Here is a 21202-nt window from a genome sequence, read left to right on the forward strand (position 1 = left end):
CCGGCCGGCAGGGAAATGAAAAGTGCGGGAGTCTCCTCCCTTCCCTTCGGGTGTGTGCAGTGTGGTGGTGATGAGGGAAAGATCCCACTCTCTGGCTACCGTGGGTGACTCTTCCGTCCCCCTTCCCCTCTCCGTGGGAGAAGTGCGTCTGTTTGGAGTCCTTGGTAAGGAAGGGCGCCTCTGCTTGGCCACCCCCCCACACACGGGGAGAGGAGACAACGCAGAGGAAGTGAGGGGGCGCCACCTTGGGGAAGGCGCATCCCCCTCCATTAATGGCCCCTGTCACTGTAAGTAGCCTGCCCTGTTCTCGTTTTCATCCTGATCCCAACTCCCTTCAGCGTCCCCCCTCCCATGCTGCTGTGTTCCCCCTGCTCCTGCCCCAGCAGTGACTGTGCGCCCTCCCTCAGGTGTGTGAGGAGCAGCGCTGTGAGGAGGAAGTCTTTCCCCTGGCCATGAACTACTTGGATCGCTACCTGTCCTGCGTCCCCACCCGAAAGGCGCAGTTGCAGCTCCTGGGTGCGGTCTGCATGCTGCTGGCCTCCAAGCTGCGCGAGACCACGCCCCTGACCATCGAAAAACTGTGCATCTACACCGACCACGCTGTCTCTCCTGGCCAGCTGCGGGTGCGTGTGTAACCCCCTCCCGTCCCCAATAATACTGCCTCCCCACTTCCCAGGAAAAGGAAAGCCAAGGCCTCAGAGGCTTTCTGGGAGAGAGAGGCAAGCCCAGGCTTTTGGGGAAACGAACAGGGGAGAAAAGATGGGGCAGTGTGGTGTGATGGTTAGGGTAGCCCCCACTAAGGCTTGAGCTGCAGCGGTGAACTAAACCCACTCCTGACCTCCAGGGGATGCCGCTCCTTCCTGGTCTTTCCCCCAGATAGCAACAAGTTAAACTGCATGTCTTCCGCTCACTAGTACTTTGCCTCTGGGTTTACACAGCCACCCTGAGTTATTTATTGGCAGCAGAAGGGCATGCCTGCACTCCCCGACTGGAGTGGGGGAGTGGAATGTGCTTCATGTGGGGGAGGGGGGTGCCTTGGTTGAGCCTTTATCCCCATGTGGACTTTGTGATAGAAAAGCCTCCCAGAGCAGATTAAAGCCAGGCCCTGATTGCTTTAAGGAAGGGCTGAAGTGTTCCATCCCACCTCTTTCCTTCCCCTTATATCCCAGGAGAGACAGCTTCTTCCTAATCCTCCTTTCCCTGTGCTCATTCTGAGGAACTGGAGCAGCTGCTTTGGGCCTGGTGGAAACATCTCTGCCTTTCCCCATGAGTTAGCCAAAGACCGGAGCTGAGGGACAGACAGGGAGCCGAGCTGCAGCTGCTTCCGATGTGATAATGGTGCCCCCTCCCCTGGCCCGCCCACTCTGACCAAGGTCTTTCATAACCCTGTGGGGAGCTGCTGTCACTCCTGTGGTTTGGGAAGTGGCTCCCTGGGCCTCTTGCTGGGAACTTGGGCTGGGCTCCTCAGAGCAGGGCAGGAAAGTCATCTTGTCTGTCCTGCCTCGGAAGGAACTTGGGGAGGAGGTGGGTGAGCTGCTTGGACCTGGAAGTGGTTATTCAGGGCATGAAGATCATCTCCTAGGGGGCCTGGAGGGAGACAGTGGGTGAGCTGGCACCTTCCTCCACCTTGCTCTGGGGCTGGCCAAGTCTTCTGCTGACCCTGAGAGGAGTCTCTGGGCCCCATCTCCCGGGGAGGAGGGCAGCAAGCAGGCTGCTGTGATTGGCTGGCGGGGAGGCCAGGGTACTGGGGCCCCCGACTGCTGTGAGTCTGTGAGTCGAGGAACAGGATTCCTCTTCCTGCCAAGTAGCTCAGAGATGGGAGTAGGAGGCCGGAGTTGGGAATCCAGGAGGCTCCACAGCCTTTTGTGATGAGAATTAGTTTTTGGCAAGTCTGAAGGTGGAGCTGGTTTCCAGGACCGGAGAGCAAGATGTTTTTGGAGGAGTTGGGGCTACATGGTAGAGAGGGGACTTCCTTTTTGTGAAAAGGTTGCGATGGTGTATGTGCCTGTGTGTGAGGGGAGTTTTTCAGAACAGGTGACAAGCACTCTTCCCTGCCACCTTCTGCCTGAGCTGGGGGTGGAGCATCCAGACTTCCTAGGAGGTCAGAGTTGGAAGAGACCCTGGAGAACTCTGGACGGTCCAAATCCTTGTGCAGCAGAGAAGGTTGAGGCCCAAGGAAGGAGGGAAGGGTCCTGCCTCACTGCACCCAGCAGATAAGTGTAGAATATGGACCTTCTAGCTCGACCAAGTTGCCATAAAAGCCCGGGATGTGGTGGGCACTGTCAGCCACTGAAAGCTAATTGCTCTCAGGGTATGTTCTCTGCCAAGTAGGGCTGGAATTCTCAGGGGTTGCCTGGATATGAGGGAGAGTGGCCACCTTTGCTCTCATAGGACCCTGTTCCTCTCCATAGGGAGAACTCCATTCCCAGTTGCCTTCCAGATATTTCCTTGGAGGCTAGGTCCTTTCTTTTGCCCCTGAGCTAGGAGTTGGCTGCTGGGACAAGCACTGGGAATAGCTCCTAGCTTTTCTGGCTCCAGGCCAGGTTGTTTTTTGTGGGGCCCTGTGAAAGGCTTGGGGCTGATCTGAGAGACTGTCACCTAGGCTGGGGCCAAGAAAGGGATAGCTGTGGTGGAAGCCTGGAAGAGGTTGGGTGGGGTTGCCATTTCTGCCTCAATAAGGAGGCAAACCCACAAGTTCCTTCCTGAGATAAAACAATGAAGAAATCCTCATGTGTGCAACTCAGAAATGGGGCCAGTCAAGGAACCCCAGATGAGTGGATTGGGGTGGAGCTCCCAGCCTGCCTCCAAGACCTAGCATTGGTAATGTAGGTTTGAGTAGGTGGGGATAGAGCTTGGTCCCTCATGGATCTTCTGGGTCCATCCTGTCTGCCATGGCTTCCACCTGCTCTCCTGAGAGTTAAGTGGCACTGGGCTACTCTGGGTTCCAGCTACAGGGAGAGGTGCTGTAACTCAGGACCCACCCTCATGTCCCATTAAGGGGATGTGGGTTGGTTGGGCAACCTCAGAGGGAGGCTCAGTGGCTGTCATAGGAGGAATCATGCTCACTCTTGTTGATTCAGAGTTGTGGACTTGGCTTGGAGGCAGAGTTGGCAGGGAAGCTAGTGGTCGAGCTCCCCTTTCACAAATCTCTGGGGTTTGGAGTCTTTCTGCTTTGTCCCAAGCTGCTTCATCCCAGCCTCGGGTTCATCCCAGCTTCATCCCATGCTGTGATATCTGCTGCTTCCATCTCTCAGTCCTGACTGGAGAAGTGCCCAAAGCCCTAAGTGAAGTCAGGAGAAGGCCTGGATTATTGGCCCCTTAAAGATATCCAAACAGAGTCAGGCACAGTGGCTCATGCCTGTAATCCCAGCACCTTGGGAGGTGGAGGTGAGAGGAGTGCCTGAGTCCAGGGGTTCGAGACTAGCCTCTGGGCAACTTGGCAAGACCTCGTCTCTACAATAAATAAAAAAATTAGCTGGGCATGGTGGTGCACGCCTGTGGTTCCAGCTACTTGGAAGGCTGGGTGGAAGAATCGCTGGAGCCCAGCAGGTGGACGCTGGGGTGGCTGTGAGTGTGCCACTGCATTCCAACCTGGGCAACAGAGGGAGACTCTGACTCAAAAAAAAGTCTTGGCACCTAGTAAATGATCAATAAGTGCTAAGCAGGTGTCCCAACTCCTCCCTGCCTTGGACTCCATGGTGCCAGTCCTTACAACCTGCAGAAATAGGGTCTTGAACTTCAAAAGTGTGATGGGCTCCCTTGTCCAGGAGATGTCTGCTTCACTCCCCGCCTGCCCTTCTCAACCACTGACTCCACCCTTTCCCCCCTCCCCAGGAATGGGAGGTGCTGGTCCTGGGGAAGCTCAAGTGGGACCTGGCTGCTGTGATTGCACATGATTTCCTGGCTCTGATTCTGCACCGACTCTCTCTGCCCCGTGACCGACAGGCTTTGGTCAAAAAGCACGCCCAGACCTTTTTGGCCCTGTGTGCTACAGGTAAGAGCCCTGTGCACATTTTTGCCAAATGAAAGAGTCAGAAGACTTGTGAGAGTAACTAGGAGATTCTCCTCTCAGAATTGATGAAAATTCTATCCCTTCTGAGCCCTGCATCTCAATACAGAAAAGCAGGTTCTAATCAGAGCTGTATAACAGCAGTCCCCAACCTTTTTGGCTTTGTGGAAGTCAGTTTTTCCACAGAAGGTGAGGGGATCATCAGATATTAGAGTCACACGAAGAGCGTGCAACCTAGATCCCTCGTATGCACAGTTCACAATAGGGTTCATGCTCCTATGAGAACCTGATGCCACAGTTGATCTGGCAGCAAAGCTCCACTCCCTCACCGCTCACCTTCTTCAATGTGGCCCAGTTTCTAATAGGCCTCAGACCACCAGTCTGGGGGTTGGGGACCCCTGCTATACAGGATCTCAGAGACTCCCAGCATGTATGGGGGGCACTGAGGGTATAGAAAGAAGTGACTTGCCTAAGGTCTCCCAGTAAATAAGTTTGGAGTAGAACCCAGGTCTCTTGGCCCTGGTGGTTTCCACACTAGGGAGGGCCTTATCTATTTCTTGGTTCCTGGCCAGGACTACCCTGGGTCTGTGAGAATTTGCAGTTTATCCTGATCCTCTAGGGAAGAGGCTCCTGCTTCTCCCTGCCCGGTGTCTTAGCCCACCCACTGCTGGGGTTTTCCAGTATGCCTCTGCTCCATTCATGCTGCTTGTAAGTCCACGCTGGCTGTTATCCTTTAAGTTTCCTTGTGTCATGGCTCCCTCTACTCCTTTCCAAGATTACACCTTTGCCATGTACCCGCCGTCCATGATTGCAACAGGCAGCATTGGGGCTGCAGTGCAAGGCCTGGGTGCCTGGCCCACATCCGGGGATGAGCTCACGGAGCTGCTGGCAGGAATCACCGGCACTGAAGTGGTAAGTGCTGGGCTTCTCCATTCATAATGCAGCGCTGTTCCCCAAGCCTCCAGTAGAGGGAGGTGTCCACCCCGACTAGGTCGGTCCCAACTCCTGGTTTCACACCTGTGGGGCTTCTGTGGCTTTTTATCTCCTGCCTTGGTCTGGAGAAGAGCAAGTGTCTTGGGTGGGGTGAAGGGCACTGCCCCTAGAGGCCCTCTTCTTGCCAATTGGTTTGCTGGAGTGGGGGAGGGGGATTTGGTGTCAAGATGCAGGCTGCTCTCACACCCTCTTGCCACATCCTCTTGCCAGTTTCTGAGAAATAAAGACCAATTCCTGGGGCTGGGCTGCAGTCTAACCTTTTCAGACTCCCTGTGTGTTGGGAGCTGTCCTTCCCCCATGCCTGCTGTCAGATATTATGAGGGGAGCAGTCCCTTCTCACTGTTGCCTCGTTTCCAGGACTGCCTGCGGGCCTGCCAGGAGCAGATTGAAGCTGCGCTCAGGGAGAGCCTCAGGGAAGCCGCCCAGCCCAGCCCCAGCCCAGCGCCCAAGGCCCCTCGAGGCTCCAGCAGCCAGGGGCCCAGCCAGACCAGCACTCCCACAGATGTCACAGCCATCCACCTGTAGCCCTGAAGACGTCCCCTTGAGTGGCCACAAAGCAGAGGAGCCACTGCCATCCCCCTCCCTGCTTCCAGGAACAAACCATACCGCATCTGAAACCTGAGGAGGCTCCTACTTCCCCCTTACAAAGCCCAAGGGGTCAGCTACCTATCCCTACAGTGTGCACTAAGGGGCCTGCCAGCCATGTTTGTCTTAGGGCATTTGGGTGGCTAGTCAAGCCCCTCTTCTTTCCAGCATCTGACCAGCCCAGCTCCTTCCCTGGCTGTAGCTGGGAGTGGGCCAGGCTGGTCAGACAAAATTGGGACAGGTAAAAATACATGCACCAACATTCCTTTTGAAGGCCCCTGCCCCCCCAGGGCTCTCATGTTCTCTACTGCCAAAATGCCCCAGTGCCTTCTAAAGGGGTTACCCCTTCTAGGGTTATTGCATTTGGATCGGGGTCCTTCTGAAGATGAAATTTTAGGCATGATTGTTTGATAGATGTGTGAGGGGAAAGTCTAGATGGCTCCTCTCAGCACACTTTGGAGGCCCCTGTATGATCCATGCTCACAGCTGCTCTTAGAGGGGCCTAGGCCTCAGCCAGAGGGACACGAACGTAAGAATTCTTTACTTTCTGCTCAGCTTCTCCTTTGTGATTGGCAGAGTGCTGAAAGAAAAGTTCATTTTTAATTTATTAATTGTTGTGCGTACAACCGTAAGAGAGTGGAGTGGGGCCTATCCCACAATGGTGGTAACCCTGGTGGTTGCTGTTTCTCTCCCCTCTGCTACCAGATAAGGGATCTTTGTGGCTGAGGAGCTGCTACAGCCTGGGGTGGGGCCATACCCTCCTCTCCCTTTGACCCTCTGCCTCATCCTCAGGGGAGGATGAAGCACGGATGCTCTGGAGGTGGCCAAGCCCCTGTCTGGAGAGGGAGGCAAGCCCTGTTGACACAGGTCTTTCCTAAGGCCACAAGGTTTAGGCTGGTGGCCCAGGACCATCACGCTACCTTAATAAAAATTCTAGAGTAAAACTGGCTTTGGCTTCTTGGATTGGATAGTTTGTGGGTAAAAGTTTATTTCTAGACTATGAGGTAAGGAGGTGGAAGTCAGTGGTCTAAAGCAGGGATCAAGCCTTTTTGGCAAAGGGCAGGATATTTAGGCTTTGTGGGCTATATGATCTCTGTCCCAAATATAGTCAGTTTTGCTTTATAATGTGATCTATGCACTCCTAAAATCACCATACTATGCAAAATTGTGCAACAAAAACTAGGGCTTATGGGAAAAATGGAACTTAAGGTACAACACTCAAAAACAATGAAGGTGGGGATGGTGGCTCACACCTGTCATCCTGGAACTTTGGGAGGCAGAGGTGAGCGGATTGCCCGAGTCCAGGGGTTCAAGACCAGCCTGGGCAAGTCAGCAAGACTGTCTCTACAATAAATAAAAAATCAGCCAGGCGTGGTAGTATGTGCCTGCGGTTCCAGCTGTTGGAAGGCCGAAGCGGGGGGATCACCTGAGCCCAGCAGGTAGAAACTATGGTGGCCATGAGCGTGCCACTACACTCCAGCCTGGACATCAGAGACTCTGACCAAAAAAAACAACCAAAAAACAAAACCATGGCCCTTTATCTTGAAGACAGGCAGTTTGCCTGCAGATGTCAGAAGGGTCGCAGCTTGTTACTTATTATAAAGGGTAGAAGAGCTGTAACCCAGGTGTGGGTGGGTGTGACTCCAGGCAGGGGGGAGTAGCTGGTACATGTGTGAAGTGTGTGTTGTATTAAATTGACTTAGTTCAGTTGGGTGCAGTTTTCTGCATTCGCTGGTGTTTTTCTTTCTTTTTTGAGTTGGAGTCTCACTCTGTCACCCAGACTGGAGTTGCAGTGGCTGCTCCCAGCCACCGCAGCCTCGACCTGCTGGGCTCCGGTGATCCTTCTGCCTCAGCCTTCCAAGTAGCTGGAACTACAGGCATGCGTTACCATGCCCGGCTAGTTTTTGATTTATTGTATAGACAAGGTCTTGCCAAGTTGCCCAGGCAGGTCTCAAACTCACGGGCTCAGGTAATCCATTCACCTCAGCCTCCCAAAGGCACGGGATTACAGGCTGAACCACGGAGCCTGGTTTCGCTGGTGTTTTTCAAGGATGAAACCACATAAGCGAAAATGAAATTTGTGTTAGATCAAACTGTTCCCAAATATATTAATTTGGGTTGGAACAAATGTACATTTTCTTTTTTTTGAGTCAAGTCTTACTCTGTCTCCTAGGCTGGAGTGCATGGCCACTGCAGCCTCGACCTGCTGGGCTCCGGCGATCCTTCTGCCTCAGCCTTCCAAGTAGCTGGAACTGCAGGCGCGTGCTACCACGTCCGGCTAATTTTTGATTTATTGTAGAGATGAGGTCTCGCCAAGTTGCCCAGGCGAATCTCGAACCCGTGGGCTCAGGCAATCCTTGCACCTCAGCCTCCCAAGTGCTGGGATTACAGGCATGAGTCACCACACCCAGCTAAATACTCATTTTCAAAAGAAAATTTTCCAAAAAAATTTCAGATTCTGCTATTGTAGCACAAAGGCAGTCACAGAAAACAGCCACACAGCTTTACTTATGGACACTGAATCTGGAATTTCATGTAGTTCCCACCTATCATAAAATATTGTCCTTTTAATTTTTTCCCCAATCATTTCAATAAAAGTCATTCTTAGCTTGTAGGCCACACAAAACAGACATTTGGCCCTAGTTTGCCAACCAACAGCCTAAAGCTTTCATTGAAAAGCTTGAAAGGGAACTTGGGTGCTGAGCCCAGATCTAACCATTCCTAGGCCCAGCCTAATTCACTGACATTTCTTGCCTCTTTATCTCCGCTTTCCTCAAGGAAAGGCTTTCTCTTGTAGTCCTTTCATACACAGCTGAGACAGGAACATCTTTGGACAACCTGCTTCTGGTTGCTGGTATCCCACCAAAGCAGCCTGTGTCAGTCAGGGAAGGCAGATGTGCCCTGAGGGGATAACAAAGTGAGCCTACCCTGGAGAAAGAAACTTACAGATTAATGCGGGTGGTAAGGGTAGGTCCTATGTAGACCGGGCAAAAATCCACTTCAGAGACAATAACAGGGAAGAGATATTCCCACCTCAAGCTGAAGAGGGAAAAGTGAAAGATCTCCATTGACTATGCCAAATACAGAGCTTCAATAAATACCTGCCTTTGCTTTTATCCACAGTGATCTGACACAATAGCCCCTGAGAAAGGACTTAAAACCAAGTCCCAGCTGGGGAGTGGGAATGCTGGGGTATGGAATCTCAAGTCAAGTCCCAGAACAGCAGGAACGGCCAAGAACGGAAGAGGGAGCCAGCCAGATCCTCAGTCCTCTGTGTCTTAGACCGAGAGCTGTAGATGCCTGTGACCGGTCACTGCCCACATCAGGGTCTTTAACCATTAAGTCTTTAGTCACCAACAGGGTGTCTTCCCATGTCACTTGGACCAGGACAGGTGGCTGCTTTCCTCACTCCATGGTGATGGGAACACCTTCCACGTCTCGGGGGACTGCGCTCTGAAGCTCACGCCTAATTTCAGGGGAGAGTTGTGCGTGGGGCTGCAGCCGGAGCAGTTCTAGGAGGGCCTCTTTCTGCTCTGTTGCCAAGTCTGCCTTGTAGCGCTGGACCAGAGTCAGGAGGCATTGGTGCCACAGGACGGGCAGTTCACGCTTCTCCATTCGGAACCCTAGAAAGTGGAAAACTAGTGCATCCAGCACTCGGTAGGGCAGTGCGTATTTCTTATCCAACAGTAGTCGCAGGAAAATGCTGTTGGCACCGCTGTATTCCATTTCGGCAATTTTCAGCATGGCCGCACTGGCAGGAAAGGGAGGTGGGGTGGAGTTAGCGGGGGTGGGGGGGGAAATTTTGGAGGAAGGATCCTATTTCTCCTGCTGTGCTTTTCCCTTCCTATGCTGGTCCTTTTACTATGCTCTTCCTCAGGCCTCCTCACTTACCCCATCTTACTATACTCCCTTTACTCCAGTTACCATCCTACATGGATCCATCCCACATCTTCATCTCAACTGCCCGCCTCAGTAAACCAATGTGTCTCAGCATCACCACCCTTAACCTGCTTTCTTCTCCTGTTCCCTATTCATTCATTCAACTCCTTACAGAGCACCTACCTCATACCAGGCACTGGGATGCTGTTCCTGTGGAACTTATGTTCCAGTGTAGTAATGATACATCCATTGGCTTCAACAAGCCACAAGCTCTTTTCCTACTCTGCTCCCATCCTTGAGCTGTGGCAGTTCCACTATCTGGCTAACTTCTGAACAACTCTCCTCCCATCCCCACAAACACTACCTGGAGTGCAACACAGGGATGGAGCACTTGGTGATGATGCTTCCTATGATGATGGCTTCCCGAAGAGTACAAGTACCTGACTCGCACAACGGGATCAGGATCCCTGGAGAGAGTAAAAGGGCAGGCATTGTGAGCCCAGGGTGAGAAAGGAGTTACAGCAGGAAGCACTCCCACCCACCTCAGGGACGATCACTGGAAAGTGGCCTGAGACACAGCTATTTATTTCCTGAGTCAGGCTTGTTGCTTTCCCCGTGGGAGCTCCAACCCCTCCTTTCTTCTCTGCCTCTGGGCTCCCACCTTTGAACCAGGCTCCGGGCTTGAAAAGGGCCTTCTTCAGTGCCATGTAGAGGTGGAAGTTGAGTCGTTTGTATTCAGCGATGTCATCTCGTACCCGAGGGAGCAGGACAAGGTTATAGAAGCGCTGGGCCATGCGTTCCTTCAGGTTAGAGGCAAAAATCCTAGTGGGGGGTGAGGGGAGAGTTCCCAAGTCACCTGAGAATCTAGAGCTGACACTTACTGTCACTGTGGACGGTACATTTTATTTATTTATATATTTTTTTTGCATTGGAGCCTCACTCTTGTTGCCCAGCCTGAAATGCAGTGGCATGCTCACTGCTACCGCAGCCTCAAACTGCTGGGCTCAGGCGATCCTTCTGCCTCAGCCTTCCAAGTAGCTGGAACTACAGATGCACATCACCACACCTGGCTAGTTTTTGTGATTTATTGTAGAGACGAGGTCTCACCAAGTTGCCCAGGCTAGTCTCGAATTCCTGGGCTCAGGCAATCCTCTTGCCTTGGCCTCCCAAAAGTGCTGGGATTACAGGCTGAGCCACCGCACCGGGCCAGGATAGTACATTTTAAACAGATATTAAAGGAGGACATGGAACCGTTCTCTCAGTACAGGATGTATGGGAGCTGTGTGTGTGTGTGCAACACTCAGGTCAGCTTAGAGAGAACAGGAGGAGCAACAAGACATACCACAACAGGGGAAAGACTGCTTGTCTTTGAGGGAGCCAGAGCTCTTCCAAATTGATGGCTACTTAGATACTTGCCTTCCTGTGACCATCACGGATCTTTTTGACCCTGCCATCAACAGAAACCTGAGTATGCCTGGGCAGTCACTGACTTCTGAGGCCACTCTGACTGGGTTGTATCCTAGTAGCTATAAGCCTCTCCCCTAGAAACTCATCACAGGAAGATCCCCACTGGGTCATGATCCCAAAATGTGAAACAGCAAAAGCCAGGAAAATGCTAAGAAGAAGCACAAAAGGGAACCCTGGGGCAAAGCGCAAACGTAATGGCAAAAGCAGGGAAAGCCTGTATAGGAGCAGGCCCAGCCCTCATCTACAGAGGCAAGGCTGCCCTTACCCTCATCTACTCTACCTGGTGGCTTGGTACATGGCAGCTGCAGTCCAGGCCTCAGGCTCTGTGACGTAGAGGATTTGCTCCCAGTTGGAAAGTGCGGGAATGATTTTAAATGCCTTGGGCAGTTTCCCACTGCGGTACTTAGATAACACCTAGGGAAGAGGGAGGTAAAAATCATCATTGTCATGAACACACAACATGCCCCACGTACTTGTCTGGGTGCTTTTACATATGAACTCATTTCCTTCTCACAGCAACCCTATAAGGATGTGCTATTATTTAAAAAAATTTTTTTTTGAGTTGGAGTCTCACTCTGTCGCCCAGACTGGAGTGCAGTGGCCACTCCCGGCCACTGTAGCCTCGACCTGCTGGGGTTCCAGCGATCCTTCCGCCTCAGCCTTCCAAGTAGCTGGAATTACAGGCACACGCTACCATGCCCAGCTAATTTTTTGATTTATTGTAGAGATGAGGTCTCACCAAGTTGCCCAGGTGGGTCTCAAACCCGCAGGCTCAGGTAATCCACTCACCTCAGCCTCCCAAGGCACGGGATTACAGGCTGAGCCACGGAGCCCGGCTTAAGGATGTGCTATTATTATGCTCATTTTACAGATGTCCAGAGAGTTCCAGTAACTGACCCAAGGCTGCCAAATCACTAAGGGGCAGAACAAGAACCTGAACCTGCATACTCAGACTCTTAGGTTTGTTTACTGCTGTTGTGCCTCGTCTGGTATGAGATACGGGCAAAACGCCTGCAGCGGGAGCCCACAGTCCCTATATAAGGGTATTCCACCATGGCTGCCCTCTCAGCTCTTACCTCCCGGACCCCCCGGTAGACCTCCAGGACTCGGGGGTCCAGCTGGGGCATAGGGAAGCCCGACACCTCTGACATGACTGTCTCAACTTCTGTCTGTTTCTCAGTCAGCTTCTCCATGATGATGTCAGCCAGGGTGCGCCTAGGGAGAAGGTGCCAAGGGGAGAGGAAGGAGAGCTGTGGTCACCTTCCAGGAAGCTCCAAACTTCCCCACATGGTCCTTTGTGAGCACTGACAACTGTGATCCTACAGGGATGGGCAGCCTCAGGGCAGCTTCTCCGCACCCACCCACCTACCACAGAATTGCTGCAGGGTGCAAAAGACCTGAAAGTCAGTTGATGCAGGACAAAGCTAGCAGTTGTATGGGGGCCACCATGAACCTGAACTCTGAAGTCAGCCTGCCCAGGTGCAAATCCTGGCTCATCCACTTCCTGTATGATCTCAGGCATGATACTTTACCATTTTAGGCTTCAGTTTCCTCATCTATAAAACAGGGATGCTAATGGCACCTACCTCGAAAGTATTAAATAAGTTAATACATATTTGTTACTTATGATATCAGAACACAATGAGTGTACAATGAATACTGCCTATTTTAAAAATACCCATCATAATGCTGGCAACATGCCAAGAACTCTCTAATTACAAACTCCTGGTCTGGCCTCTCTAGAGTACTGGACACATCTCGATTACCTATCAAGATTTCAGGTAGCTGGGATCATTAGGAGGAGACTATGGCACAAGCTTTCCCCCATTTGAATTTACTGAAATTAAAATCTATGGAAATATTTTCTTTCTTTTATTTTTTTATTTTTTGAGTTGGAGTCTTACTCTGTCACCTAGACTGGAGTGCAATGGCCACTCCCGGCCACCGCAGCCTCGACCTGTTGGGCTCCGGCAATCCTTCCGCCTCAGCCTTCTAAGCAGCTGGAACTACAGGCGTGCGCTACGACGCCTGGCTAATTTTTTTTCTTTTTTTTTGAGTTGGAGTCTCACTCTGTCGTCCAGACTGGAGTGCAGTGGCACACTCTCGGCCACTGCAGCCTCGACCTGCTGGGCTCTGGTGATCCTTCTGCCTCAGCCTTCCAAGTAGCTGGAACTACAGGTGCACACTAACATGCCCAGCTAATTTTTGATTTATTGTGGAGATGAGGTCTTGCCAAGTTGCCCAGGCGGGTCTCGAACCCGCGGGCTTGGGCAATCCACTCACTTCAGCCTCCCAAAGCGCTGGGATTACAGGCTGAGCCACCGAGCCCGGCTCCGGCTAATTCTTTTGATTGATAGTAGAGATGAGGTCTCGCCAAGTTGCCCAGGTGGGTCTCGAACCCACGGGCTCAGGCAATCCACTCACCTCAGCCTCCCAAAGTGCTAGGATTACAGGCTGAGCCACTGAGCCCGCCCCCCCCCTTTTTTTTTGAGTTGAGGTCACACTGTCTCCCACACCAGAGTGCAGTGGCATGATCATGATCATGACTTACCACAGCCTCAAACTCCTAGGCTCAAACGATCCTTTTGCTTTAGCCTCTTTTTATTTTTTTAGTTGGAATCTCACTCAATCGCCCAGGCTGGAGTGCAGTGGTACACTCAGGACCACCACAGTCTTGACCTGCTGGGCTCAGGCAATCCTTCTGCCTCAGCCTTTCAAGTAGCTGCAACTACAGGCACGTGCCACTATGCCTGACTAATTTTTTTGTATTTTTGTAGAGATGAGGTCTCACCAAGTTACCCAGGCTAGTCTCTAAACCGTGGGCTCAGACAATCCTCTCACCTCGGCCTCCCAAAGTGCTGGGATTATAGGCGTGAGCCACCACACCTGGCCTAGCCTCAGCCTCTTAAGTAGTTGGGGTTACAGGTGTATGCCACTATGCCCAGCCTTTTTTTTTTTTTTTTTGAGTTGGAGTCTTACTGTCTCCTAGGTTGGAGTACAGTGGCATGCTCACGGCCACTGCAGCCTCGACCTGCTGGGCTCAGGTGATCCTTCCAAATAGCTGCAACTATAGGCATGTGCCACCAGGTCTGGCTAATTTTCTGATTTTTTTGCAGAGACACTTGCTGTATTGCCTAGACTGATCTTAAACTCTTGGGCTCAAGCAATTCTCCCCTCTTGGCCTCCCAAGTGCTGAGATTACAGATGTGAGCCACTGTACCCAGCCAAAAATCTATGGAAATATTTCTAAGTCTGATTATATACTTTTAAAAAAATTATTTATTTATTTTTTTTAGTGGAGTCTCACTCTGTCGCCCAGACTGCGAGTGCAGTGGCCGGGAACGGCCACTGCAGCCTCGACCTGCTGGACTCCGGTGATCCTTCCGCCTCAGCCTTCCAAGTAGCTGGAACTACAGGCGCGTGCTACCACACCCGGCTAATTTTTTGATTTATTGTAGAGATGAGGTCTCGCCAAGTTGCCCAGGTAGGTCTCGAACCCGCGGGCTCAGGCAATCCACTCACCTCAGCCTCCCAAAGCGCGGGATTATAAGCTGAGCCACCGAGTCTGGCTTACTTTTTTTTTTTTTGAGTTGGAGTCTCACTCTGCCGCCCAGGCTAAAGTACAGTGCAGTGGCACACTCAGGGCCGTCGCAGCCTTGACCTGCTGGACTCATAATCCTTCCACCTCAGTCCTCCAAGTAGCTGGAACTATAGGAATACGTCACCATAGCTGGCTAATTTTTAAAATTTATTGTAGCGATGAGTTCTCGCCAAGTTGCCCAGGCTGGTCGTGAACCCCTGGACTCAGGCTCTCCTCTTGCCTCTGCTCCCAAAGCGCTGGGATTATAGGTGTGAGGCGCCGTACCCAGCCTCTGTGCAACACTTATGGGACACATGGGTTACTTATGTAGGCGCAGGAATGGAGACTCGAGTTAATAACTCACTCAAGGTCTCACAGTTAAAGTGGGGGGAAGAGTCAAACTCAGGTCTTGGACCTAGACTTGTTTTCTGAAGATGCTAGTTATCATTTCTTGAGACTACTAGGAGTTCCTGTTTCTAGTAGTTTTCTATTTAATGCAAGCTGGAAAACCATTCTGCTGTATTTGTCAGAATTATCTGTTAAGTAGGAGTTAGGAGGTGCTGAGTAAGACCGCGACAGGCTCTCTGGTAGGAAAAGCCCAGATACATACTTTGTGACATCTATTTCAGTTGCTAAAGAATCTGGGATAGGGGCTTATTTCTTCATTTTGTGTCCTCAAATAGGTTGCCACAGAACTTATTAGCATTCCTGTCTTTTCATAGTATGATTAGCAATGAGAGATGCATAAATCTACAACAGCCTGAAGAATCAAGGATAACATGAAGTTAACATCCCAGAGTCAGAATGAATTGGTTGAGGGCCCTTATCCTAAACTCCTCTCAAGGCCCAAATCCCCAAGCTCAGAAATTTGACCACAGGCAGCCTAATTGCCTACAAGTTTTAGAGTTAGCATTTATTATAAATGGGAATTAATGGCTCTAACTGGGGGTGATTCTGTCTCTCAGGGGACATTTGGTAATGCCTGGAATCATTTTTGGTTATCATAATTACAGGGAAGGTCACTACTGGTATCCAGAGAGTAGAGATCAGTGATATCTGCTAAACATCCTACTCTGCACAGGACAGCCTTCACAAAAAATAACTTTTCAGCCCATAATGTCAATAGTGCTGAGGTTGAAAAACCCTGGATTAAATGAAGGGTATGAAAGCGATTGGCCAGGCTCGGTGGCTCAGCCTGTAATCCCAGCACTTTGGGAGGCCGAGGTGAGTAGACTGCCTGAGCCTGCAGCTTCGAGATCTATCTAGGCAACTTGGTGAGACCTCGTCTCTACAATAAATCAAAAATTAGCTGTGCGTGGTAGCGTGAACCTGAAGTTCCAGCTACTTGGAAGGCTGAGGCGGAAGGATCACAGGAGTCCAGCAGGTTGAGGCTGCAGTGACCGGGCACGAGCCACTGCGCTCCAGTCGGGGTAACAGAGTGAGACTCCAATTAAAAAAAAAAAAGAGAGAGAGAGAGATCTGTCCGGGGAAGCTCAGCCTACTACTAAAAAATGGAGCATTGCAAGATCAAAAAAATTGGGATGGGTCTCCTCAGAGACATGAAAAAGGCCTGTAGCTGGTAATCAGGCAGTTCTAGAACAAATGGATAGGAGAGGAGGTATTCTGAGTCTGGGTCATTCCCACTCACAGTGGTCCTTTGAGGATAGATCAGTGTTGTCAAGGTCTTAAAACTAGCAATGCCAAGGTCTTTTCCAGAAGTAGGGAATTAGACATCTGCTAGGGTAGGTGTTTCCCTGTGGGAACTTTCTACCAGGACCCCAAATCCCCAGGCCAACCTGGCAGGAGGGTTCTTGTTCATGAACATCTCAATGGCACGCTCATCCTCAGGGTCCACGATCACCTCTTCATGGTGGCTCACCCCTGTCATAGTGGCAGCCTTCTCCAAGGTGGGCCACTCCTCGTCCTCATCACCTGATCCATCCTGTGGCACTCCCAGACCTAGAAGAGGGGGGACAAATCGAATGAGCACAGCAAGGAGTGGGTAAGGGATTTAGTCAATTTAACTTTAGCTAGTATGTAGTATAGGCCTCATATGTGCTTGTAATAGATACAGATGTGTACAGCAAAACAGATGAGGCACCTACTACCTTCCTGTTGTCAGGAATGTGCAATTTTGCTTGAGAAAAAAATTATATACTTAGGAAACAATGCGAAAGCAATGCCATTAAATAATAGTTAACAAAAGTGGGGAGATGCAATGCTACATATGAATAGGTCATTAAGAACAAAGGATGCCAGGCGTGATGGCTCAAGCCTGTAATCCCAGCACTTTGGGAGGCTGAGAGGATTGCCTGAGACAAAGTAGGTACTATTATTAGACCCAGTTTCATGTGATGACACTGGAACACAGAAAAGTTAGGTGATTTGCTTAAGGCAGGTAGTCTGGGTCTAGACTGCATTCTTCACCACTGTTCTACACATGGTATGGCTTAATTATATGTCAAATGAGTGGAAGAGACAATATATACATTTAGAAGCAGGCACTTGGAAGATGAGTGCTAGGAAAAGTTAGACTTTGGATGATGGGAGCAGGAGTGTAGTCCAGACTGGAGTAACAACACTGGAAAAAGGGGTTGCTTATAAATGTCTCGTAGACAACAGTAAGACATAGCGCTAGAAAGAAAAGGTGAAGCCAGGCTGAGGGCCTTAAAAGCCAGGCAATGGAGTTCAGATTTCAATCCTATCATTCTATTTGAATAACTGATTTTTGGAAGGCTACAGCTGTCCAGGCATCTGGAACGGGGACTAGTAATCCATGTAGGAGGCCGGGTGCAGTGGCTCATACCTATAATCCCAGTACTCTGGGAGGCTGAAGTGAGAGGATTGCCTGAGCTCATGGGTTCGAGATCAGCCTGGGCAACTTAGTGAGACCTCGTCTCAATAATAAACAAAAAAAATTTAGCCAGACAAAGTGGAGCGTGCTTGTAATTCCAGGTACTTGGAAGGCTGAGGCGGAAGGATCACCTGAGTCCAGCAGGTCAAGGCTGAGATGGCCGTGAGCATGCCACTGCACTCTAACCTGGGCGACAAGTGAGATTCCAACTCACCAAAAAAAAAGTAATCCAAGTGAGGAGATACAATGCTACATATGAATAGGTCATTAAGAACAAAGACGGCCAGGCACAATGACTCAAGCCTGTAATCCCAGCACTTTGGGAGGCTGAGAGGATTGCCTGAGCTCAGGGGTTTGAGACCAGCCTAGGCAACTTGGTGAGACCTTGTCTCTACAATATATCAAAAAGTTAGCCAGGTGTGGTAGCACACGCCTGTAGTTCCAGCTACTTGGTAGGCTGATGTGGAAGGATCACCTGAGCCTAGCAGGTCGATGCTGGGGTGGCTGTGAGCATGCCACTGTACTCCAGCCTAAGTGACAGAGTGACTCTGACTTAAAAAAAAAAAAGAGAGAGAACAAAAGCAGTGTGTGATAAAAGCTAAATAAGGGGGAATCTGACAATTTGTTTCCATATATCAATAACTCCCAAATCTGTACTTATAGATGGCTTTCCTTTCTTAGTGCCAGGCCCTAACTCCAGGTGCCTCCTGCCTCCTGTACTCTTGGATGACACACAGGCATGGCAAATCTCACCTGCCAACTAAACTTTCTTTTTCCCTCCTACGTCTACACTGCTCACTGTGTCTACAGTTCAAACGGCACCAGCATCCATCCAATGGTAAACCCTCACCCTCAATACCTGATCAATCACCAAATCCTATTTGATTCTACCTCATGGACTGTCTCTCAAATCTTTCATAACCCTATCTAAGCCGAGACCAGTGTCATCTCTTGCCTGGATAAATTCAACAATCCGCCAGTTGGTCTCCATGTTTCTGACCTTGCTTTCCTCCAACTCATTTTTCTACTCTGCAGACGGAGTAATCTTCCAGAAACACACGTTTGATTTGCCCAGTCCTGTCCTCAAAACTCTCCAATAGTTTTCCATTGCTGTTAAGATGGCTTTAAATCCTGGGTATGGACTCCAAGGTTTTTATAGATTTGGCTCCTACATACCTTACCATCATTCACTAATCCATTCATTCAGCAAACACTGAGTGCTTATTACATGTTAGGCACTGTTATTAGGGGTGCTGGAAGTATATCAGTGAACAAGAGAAACAAAAATGTCTGCCCTTATAGAGCTTATATTCTAAACGGAGGAGAAAGACATACACAAACGTAGATGAACTGTAGAGAGCACAGGAGAAAGTGGTAGAAGAGGTCAGATGCAGTGGGGGCAGATCACATATTGGGTGTGGTAGACTACCATAATCCTCTAGCTGACCAGTGGACTGTAGAGGGCACCAGATACTAACTAGAAGGATACTGCAATAATTCAGGGGAGAGACTATGTGGCTTGAACAGGATGGTGTTCCAACGTGATGAAAATTGGTCTGATTTTGGATATACTCTGAAGGCAGAGTCATCAGAATTTTCTGACAGATTAGATGTGTAGTGAGAGGGAAAGAAAGGAGATTAAAGTATCTGTCTTGAGCAAATGAAAGGATATCATGCTAATGAGATGGGGAAGGCAGTGGGAGGAGCAGGTTTGGAGAGGTCAGGATTTCTATTCTGAACATGTTAAGTTTGAGATGTCTATGAGACTTCAAATTGAAGATACCAAATAGGCAGTCGAATTCTGTAAGAATCTGGGCTTCATGGAAGAGATCAGGGCTAGAATATAAGGTTGGAAGTAGTCACCAATTAGATGGCATTTATTTATTTTTATTTTTTTATTTTATTTTATTTTTGAGTTGGAGTCTCACTCCGTCACCCAGACTGGAGTGCAGTGGCCGCTCCCGGCCACCACAGCCTTGACCTGCTGGGCTCCGGCGATCCTTCCGCCTCAGCCTTCCAGGTAGCTGGAATTACAGGCATGCACTACCACGCCCGGCTGATTTTTTAATTTACTGTAGAGATGAGGTCTTGCCAAGTTGCCCAGGCAGGTCTCGAACCCGCGGGCTCAGGCAATCCACTCACCTCAGCCTCCCAAAGGCGGGATTACAGGCTGAGCCACCAAGCCCGGTTAGATGGCATTTAAACCATGAAACTCGATGGCGCCAGAGAAAAGAATGTCTTTGAAGAGAAAAGGTCTGCGAATTGAGGATTCAATGATAAGAGGCTGGGAGAAGAGTCAGTCAAGGATATTGAGAAGCGAGGAAGTGGTAAAATAGTAATGTGATATCTTATAAACCAAGATACTGTAGTCAGGAGGCCAGTATTCAACTGTGTCAAATACAGCTTTATGATGAGATCTAAGAAATGGATTAAGAAACTCAGAGGTCAGCACTCCCTCCCTAGTGAGAAAACATCAAATGTCTTTCAGTCATGTTTTTCCCTCTTTGGCCTCTAAATAATAGTTTTTGGTTTTTGTTTTATTATCATTACTATTATTATTTTATTATAAAGATGTTAAATAATATTGTTTTTGTTTGTTTGTTTTCCTGCTCAGAACACGTCTCATTTGTTTTCAGGTCTCAGATTAAAGGCCATGCAATCTGGGAAGCCTGTCTCCGAAGACTAATGTTATTATTACCAGGGAAACGATACTTTATCAACGAATATATTCTAATAATCAGCTTAAACTGTCTCTCTTCTGGGTTTAACTGTAAGGTCCTGAAGTCAGACACGTGTCTATTGTGTCTCTTTCTGTACCCAAATCGATCAAACTCCGTGCACAGTGAAAAGCTCTAGGAGGTATCCCCAAAATATTTATAAAACCAAGGAATAAATGCTAGGAGCGTTCAGTGGCGCAAGTAGTCACTTCCTGTTGGCCAAACTTCGAGGGTACCCAGAAGGGAGTGCCTAGAACTAGGAGTGGGCGTGGACAACTTTGGCTACGGCTGGCTCTCCCATTCCATTACCCTTGCAAATACCATACTGACCCGTCTGTTGATTCCAAACTCTTCCTGTGCTCGACACCTTTAGCTGTCCACCCCGCCCCCAACCAACCATTGTAATCCTCGGACCCCATCCCGACACTCACCCAGCCGGGTGGTGCGCGCCCGCGGCGCCGCGGGCCTGTCCCCGGTCCCATGTTCGGTCTCGAGCTCCTCCTGTTGCTGCCGTGCTTGCTGCAGAATCCGTCGGCTCAGCCGGGGCCCCACGTACTCTTCCTCCTCTTCTCCGGTTCCGCGACCCCGCCACTTTTCCCGGACCCCTGGCCGCACCGCATTCCCAGCCAAGATTTGTTCAGCCAAGGGCGAATGTTTTTCCTGAACCCCGGCCCCACGGGCCGCCTTGAATTTAGGCATTTTTCTCTCGAAAAAGTTGCTGGGAAGGCTCACACGTGGGTACGGTTAAAATGCCAGAACGCGCTTGCGCAGTGAATTGTCAGGGCCAAAAGGCCACACGGTGATAACAGCGCCCCCCAGGGCCCGGAGGTCAGAAGTGCCACCAGCATGGCCCAACTCATTAAAAGAGCTCCCGGACTCCGGAGCTGGACTCCTGAAGAAATTCACTGCTTTTAATGTTGGCTTCTCTAAGTGGTGGCGGTTTGAGCCTCGCTTTTCTAGCTTCTTGGATCTAGGTCTAGGGTGCCCAGCCAAATGGGAATTTCCAGAGCTGCAAGCCTGGGGGCGGGAATTGAGCGAGTGAAGTCACTTGTGGCGTCACCGAAGGGCGCCCAGACACGCCCCTGTTCCCTGCGGACGCGCGACCGGCGCTCAGTTTT

At 50.2% G+C, this 21202-nt stretch overlaps 2 protein-coding genes across 4 annotated transcripts in view; one reads left to right on the forward strand and one right to left on the reverse strand.

Moving 5' to 3' along the window:
* The window catches only part of CCND3 (cyclin D3), a 44207-nt gene extending 37671 nt beyond the window's left edge, over positions 1 to 6536 (forward strand). The window contains exons 3-6 of one of the 3 annotated variants that reach the window (XM_008062579.1): positions 408 to 623; positions 3835 to 3994; positions 4785 to 4921; positions 5360 to 6535. In XM_008062579.1, coding sequence (XP_008060770.1) covers positions 408 to 623; positions 3835 to 3994; positions 4785 to 4921; positions 5360 to 5527 — 681 coding nt within the window. In that variant the 3' untranslated portion in view covers positions 5528 to 6535. Of the gene's footprint in view, positions 1 to 407; positions 624 to 3834; positions 3995 to 4784; positions 4922 to 5359 lie in introns of all 3 variants that reach the window. The other 2 variants (XM_008062578.2, XM_021714757.1) reach the window with 2 other exon arrangements.
* A 1580-nt stretch (positions 6537 to 8116) lies between these two features.
* BYSL (bystin like) lies at positions 8117 to 21115 on the reverse strand. Its single transcript, XM_008062580.2, has 7 exons — positions 20516 to 21115; positions 16310 to 16472; positions 12010 to 12148; positions 11214 to 11347; positions 10128 to 10288; positions 9831 to 9933; positions 8117 to 9338 (listed from the first exon to the last, which is right to left on the reverse strand). The coding sequence occupies exons 1-7, from the start codon at positions 20781 to 20783 to the stop codon at positions 8993 to 8995; spliced, it is 1314 nt and encodes a 437-aa protein (XP_008060771.1). The 5' UTR covers positions 20784 to 21115; the 3' UTR covers positions 8117 to 8992.
* Between the last annotated feature and the right edge of the window lie 87 nt (positions 21116 to 21202).

Source organism: Carlito syrichta, unplaced genomic scaffold (genome assembly GCF_000164805.1).
Source record: "Carlito syrichta isolate Samal-C Ts95f unplaced genomic scaffold, Tarsius_syrichta-2.0.1 Scaffold305755, whole genome shotgun sequence".
In the NCBI taxonomy this organism is placed as follows: Eukaryota; Metazoa; Chordata; class Mammalia; order Primates; family Tarsiidae; genus Carlito; species Carlito syrichta.

What these genes read in the sequence shown, in the direction of transcription:
- BYSL (XM_008062580.2), bottom strand. Translation starts at nt 20,783, where the DNA reads ATGCCTAAATTCAAGGCGGCCCGTGGGGCCGGGGTTCAGGAAAAACAT. An exon ending in GCCCGGAGCCTGGTTCAAAG is followed by an intron (nt 9,934 to 10,127) that starts GTGGGAGCCCAG and finishes TACTCTCTCCAG; the next exon opens with GGATCCTGATCCCGTTGTGC. An exon ending in ATCCCTGTGTTGCACTCCAG is followed by an intron (nt 9,339 to 9,830) that starts GTAGTGTTTGTG and finishes CTTTCCTGCCAG; the next exon opens with TGCGGCCATGCTGAAAATTG.